At 40.9% G+C, this 6,000-nt stretch overlaps 2 protein-coding genes across 2 annotated transcripts in view; one reads left to right on the forward strand and one right to left on the reverse strand.

Annotated features, from left to right (window-relative positions):
* The window catches only part of LOC123961427 (zona pellucida sperm-binding protein 3-like), a gene marked incomplete in the record, with an annotated part of 791,580 nt that overhangs the window by 784,578 nt on the left and 1,002 nt on the right, over positions 1–6,000 (reverse strand).
* On the forward strand, positions 2,327–5,846 carry LOC123961425 (vegetative cell wall protein gp1-like). The gene is made up of 5 exons (XM_046036823.1): positions 2,327–3,446; positions 4,958–5,142; positions 5,226–5,323; positions 5,402–5,562; positions 5,650–5,846. The coding sequence occupies exons 1-5, from the start codon at positions 2,327–2,329 to the stop codon at positions 5,844–5,846; spliced, it is 1,761 nt and encodes a 586-aa protein (XP_045892779.1).

Here is a 6,000-nt window from a genome sequence, read left to right on the forward strand (position 1 = left end):
CTGGCTGAGCTCTTTAAAGGGAAAGCCTGCCCTAAAGTCAAACGTAAACCCGATACCTACACTGTGTTGTTATTTAGTGGTGGAAGAAGTCTGTGTATAAATACTCTGTTACGCAAGTAAAGGTCCTGCATTCATGCCTAAGTAAAGCATGCACTCTTACCTAAGTAAAAGTACAAAAATATTAGCATCAAAATATATTACATCACTTGCATCTGAAGAAGGTGGGGCTTCTTTTTTCCAAAAGGCCTAGCCTGTTGGAAACCCTGCAGGGTAGGCCATAGCTTGTGAATTTCACCAAGGGATCAATAACATCTTATATTTATCCATTAAAACATCATAATGTGTTTGTTTATTATATTTTGTATTAATCCGATCTGCAAAGTATGTGGTAACTAAAGGTTTCAAAGAAATGTAGTGAAGTAAAAAGTACAATATTTGCCTCTAAATGGTAGAGGAGTGAAAGTAAAAAGTAGCAGAAAATGGGAATATTTGTAAGTACAAGTAGCTCAAAATTGTACAGTAGGCATACTTAAATGTACTTTCATCCAGCGGTGTTTTGAGGCTACAATGGAAGATATAATATTCAGATCTTTTTCTTTTACTTAAGTAAAAGTGGTAACACTACAATGAAAAAACATTCAAAGGTCCTGCACTTAAAGCTGTTCGTAAATAGAAGTAGGGCTGGACTAGTTGTTGTTTCAAAAGGGGTTTCAAATGAAATTAAAAAAAATATCACTGTTATTTGATTTAGATATATCAGAATCAGCTTTTATTGCCAGGTATGTCTACACATACAAAGAAGCCGGGCTACTAAAATCAGACACAGACTTCAGTGTAGACAACACAAATATTCTACACTGTGAACACAAAAAATATAGACAAATTGACAAATAGTGCAGTGAGCAGAGTGCAAAGGATGCAGAAGTATGTACATGTCAGAGTTGGATGTGATATACAGGTACATATACATGCATACATGTACACATCACAGTGCAATGAAGCATAGTGCAAAGGATGTTGGAATAAATAAGTATTAATAAGTATTTTGTGCAGGAGTAATGACTTGAGGTAGGTGGATTTGGTATACAGTTTCTACAATATGACAATATAACAGTATGAACAGCACTGAAATAGAGAATGGTGAATAAATAATAAGTGTTAGCCAGTAAACAGAAGTGTAGCAAATAACAACACATACACAATTGCAAAGGTGTGTGTGTTACATAGTGAAACACAAGTATGACATAGCTACTTATCATAAATTGATGCTACAGTGGGGCAGCAAGAACTCTGTGGTCAGCTTGAATTGTCTGTAGCTTTTACACAGTTATATTGTTGATAGTGAAGACAACGTCTAGAAAGCTGAAGGAAGACTCAGCATTCATCTCATTTTCAACACACCCCTGCAAAGCCATTTTCATTGCAATGCTGCAATCACTGTTCTATTACAGCAAATAAGCTGAAGCACAGTTTGGCATCTGAGGAAGGGATCTACGTGTCCACTATCTTGTGGTTTGTCCTTCTTCTCAAAGTCATCTAAATTTTTGACTGTTTACTCATAGGTGTAAGACAAACTGTTAACTAAACTAAATTGTTGAAGACCTGTTGCATTAGCAAAATAAACATCCATCCATCCTCAACCGCTTATCCTGCGTACAGGGTTGCGGGGGGCTGGAGCCAACGGCATCGGGCAAAAGGTGGACCCCCCTGGACAATACTGTGATGGATTGGCGACCTGACCTAGGCAAACAACCAGTCACACTCACACCTAAGGACAATTTAGAGTCACCAATCTGCAAGGCTACATGTCTTTGGACAGTGGGAGGAAGCCAGAGCACCTGGAGATAACCCACGCAGACATAGGGAGAACGTACAAGCGCCACACAGAAAGGCCGGGGCAACCGGGTCGCCCGCAAAATAAACATTTGGTGACAAATTAAGGTTGAGGCCACAAAGACCTTGGGAAAGGTTTTTGTGACCCAAATGTTGGACTTGTCAATAAATACTTTAGTGTCAAGCTGTCATCCAAACCAGTAACCTGATATGATAAGACACGTGTTTCATCCCTTTGTCCCACCCATGCAACTGATCTTGTGAACAAGCCAAAAGGCTTATCGAATCATCCACCTGAATAATGTAAAAAAAAAAAAATTACAAAATACACCCCTGAAGCTTTTAAGTGGCTACTGAAAAGACAGGAAGTTGTGATTGGTGGTTATTTGGCTCAAGAGGTGGGTTTTTAAAACTTCAAGTCTAGTCGCATATAAATGTGGCAGCACACATAAGAATACATTTGGGGACCGTCCTGGTCTAACTGCTGTTAACCATGGCATCGTGCTGCAGTGTTACCTCTTTAATGGCACTAACACTGCTAGGCTGCTTAGTTGGGACAAAGGTAGAAGCTCAAGACTTAAAATTTCCTGCATCATATCAACCACTGAAGAAGGTACCACCAGTTCCTGGTCCACCAGCGTTTCCTCAATATCCTTCTCCGCCACAGGTTCAACCTCCTTGGCCACCAAAGATTCCTCAATATCCTACTCCACCACAGGTTCAACCTCCTTGGCCACCAAAGGTTCCTCAATATCCTACTCCACCACAGGTTCAACAGCCTTCGCCACCAAAGGTTCCTCAATATCCTACTCCGCCACAGGTTCAACAGCCTTCGCCACCAAAGGTTCCTCAATATCCTACTCCGCCACAGGTTCAACAGCCTTCGCCACCAAAGGTTCCTCAATATCCTTCTCCACCACAGGTTCAACCTCCTTGGCCACCAAAGGTTCCTCAATATCCTACTCCGCCACAGGTTCAACAGCCTTCGCCACCAAGGGTTCCTCAATATCCTTCTCCACCACAGGTTCAACAGCCTTCGCCACCAAGGGTTCCTCAATATCCTTCTCCACCACAGGTTCAGCAGCCTTCGCCACCAAGGGTTCCTCAGTATCCTTCTGTACCACAGGTTCAACAGCCTTCACCACCAAGGGTTCCTCAATATCCTTCTCCACCACAGGTTCAACAGCCTTCGCCACCGAGGGTTCCTCAATATCCTTCTCCACCACAGGTTCAACCACCTTGGCCACCAAAGGTTCTTCAATATCCTCAAGTGCCACAGGTCCAACCTCCTCCATCAATAAATGTTCCACCTAAGGTTCCTCAATATCCTCAAGTGCCAAAGGTCCAACCTCCTCTACTACCACCAAAGGTTCCACATATGGTTCCTCGATATCCTCAAGTGCCACAGGTCCAACCTCCTCCATCAATAAAGGTTCCACCTAAGGTTCCTCAATATCCTCAAGGGCCAATCACTCCATCGCCACACGTACAGACTTGTGATGTGGGAGATGCCCAGAAAGTCCCATGTGGAGGTTTAAATGTCACTACTGCTGCTGCATGTCAAGCAATTAGCTGCTGCTTTGATGGCCAACAGTGCTACTTTGGAAAAGCAGGTGAGTTTCGACAGGGCTGTCATTGTTCTCCAAAGAGCAATCTTTGTTCTAGCTGCTTTTCTTGTTGTAAATGTAAACACTACATTGCAGTGGTGGAGATACTTAAGTTAAAGTAGCAATACCACTCAAGTAGTACTGAATTTAAAATTGTAGGCTACTTTAGTAAAAGTACAAAAAAAAATTAGCATCAAAATATAAAGTTCCAAAATTAACAGTACTGCTTATTCAGAATGCTGTATTTTATATTATGCACAACTTTGTACTGCTGGGTAGCTTGTGATTTTCCCCCTCGCGATCAATAAATTCTTAAGTGTAGGCTGTATTAAATACATGTAGTAGAATAAAAAGTACAGTTTTTCCCTCTATGTTATTTTCACTCTGTCTAATTGTACTGCTATAGAAGTATAGAGTAACAGAAAAAGGAAATACTGAGGTAAACTAAAAGTACCTCAAAATTGTACCAAATTACAGTACTTAAGTAAATTTACCTAGTTACTTTCCATCACTGCTGCATTGTGTCATCAATAGATGACTAACTAGTAAAAGTATCACAATAATCCTATGGTAAAAAAGGTTTTGCTAAAATTTTGTTTGTTCAAAAGTATTATTCAGTAGTCAGGTTAAGCTTATACAACCCTTTCCCTTCTTATTCTACGTCCTATAATGTGTTCATAATACTTGCCCGGATCTGCCGTAATCATTAACACGCTAGCATTGTGGCTCTGTCAATGGCAATAATGACTGACTGATATCTTGACAAATATTGGATTGTCATAAGATTTTTGCTTAAACATTAAAGATCCCCAGAGTATGAATCTTAATGACTTTGGTGATCCTCCGACTTTTCCACTAGCAGCAGCATCGCCTTACAATTTCATTTTGTTCAATATCTTCAAAACTGTCATTCCCATCAACTTTAGATGAACTTTTATTGGTGTTAATTACCAAATGTTAGCTAGCTAACATGCTAAACAAACAACATGTTTAAACCGTCATTATGAAAATCTTGGCATGCAGCTGTTAGCATTTAGCTAATGGGACAGCTGTATCCAAAGTAAATCCAAAGAAGGTTAAAGTCAAGGGCAACTGGACTTGGTTGAAGATAGTAGAAGATTTTAACCTCTGTGGGGTTGTTTGCCAGGATCGTTGTTACTGCTGGTTCGTTATTGCTCCTGGCTGTTGTAAGGACAGTTGTTATGGTCATTAGAACCACCCATGGTCAAATCAGAACGACCATCGTTGGCATCTTCACCTTAAATAGCTGAGTTTCCCTACCAGTCATTTCAGAACTGAAGAAGTCTCTTGAATGAGGGACGAAACATCTTCTAGTATCTTCAACCGAGTCCAGTTGCCCTTGACTTAACCTTCTTTGGATAACTATGACCTGGATGACTGAGAACCTTCACAGACATCCTAAGTAAACCCTAAATTATTTGCTCAAATATCTGTGATCTCTTTGGTCATTAATATTGAACCATTCAACATGTCAATGCCTGTTTTTGTGCCAACAGTGACCGTCCAGTGCACTAAGGATGCCCAGTTCATTGTGGTAGTAGCCAGAGATGCCACTCTTCCCACCCTTGACCTCAGTTCAGTCATACTTTTGGGACAAGGTCAAGGCTGTACATATGTTGACTCTAATTCACAATTTGCCATCTACCAGTTTCCTGTTACTGCCTGTGGCTCTGTTGTTATGGTAAGAGCTTGACCTTTACTTTTCAACCAATAAAAGTAACTCTGAAAGACTGTTGCCTCCTGCCATTTCTTTACCTTTTGTAGGAGGAACCTGGTGTTATAATCTATCAGAACAGGATGTCCTCTTCATATGAAGTAGGAGTTGGGCCTCTTGGATCCATTACCAGGGACAGCCACTATGAGTAGGTGATCATTTAAAAGAAATCTATAGTGTCAAAATGTTCTGACCAAGGAACATAATGCTGGTTTTCTCTGTTTAGTTTGATCTTCCAGTGTAGGTACATTGGCACTTCTGTTCAAACTGTGGTTGTACAAGTATTACCAATACTAGATCCTCCTCTACCAGTTGCTGCTCTGGGACCCATCAGAGTACAACTGAGGTTGGCTAACGGACAATGCTATACAAAGGGTTGTAATGAAGGTAAGTGTGTGTCCGCTTGGCAGCCTTGCTTTGTTGTTGATTTCATAACGGTGGCTGTCATACTGACTGGTATCTCCACTCTCACAGTGGATGCAGCCTATAGCTCTTTCTATACAACAGAAGACTATCCTGTGACCAAAGTACTGAGGGACCCTGTGTATGTGGAGGTTGAACTCACTGAAAAGACAGATCCAAAACTTGTCCTGACTCTTGGTCGCTGTTGGACAACCACAACCTCAAACCCTCACAGTCTGCCCCAGTGGGATATTCTGATAAACGGGTAATCAATACCAATTTACAACATGTTTGATGTTTGTGAAAGTACATTGTTGTCAGGTCTGCTCACTAGGAATAAAATTCAATTTGACTTTATTGTCGTTGTCTTGATATCATTTTTCACCCAGGTGTCCATACTACAATGATCACTACTTGTCCTCA

Source organism: Micropterus dolomieu, linkage group LG22 (genome assembly GCF_021292245.1).
Source record: "Micropterus dolomieu isolate WLL.071019.BEF.003 ecotype Adirondacks linkage group LG22, ASM2129224v1, whole genome shotgun sequence".
Classification (NCBI taxonomy): Eukaryota; Metazoa; Chordata; class Actinopteri; order Centrarchiformes; family Centrarchidae; genus Micropterus; species Micropterus dolomieu.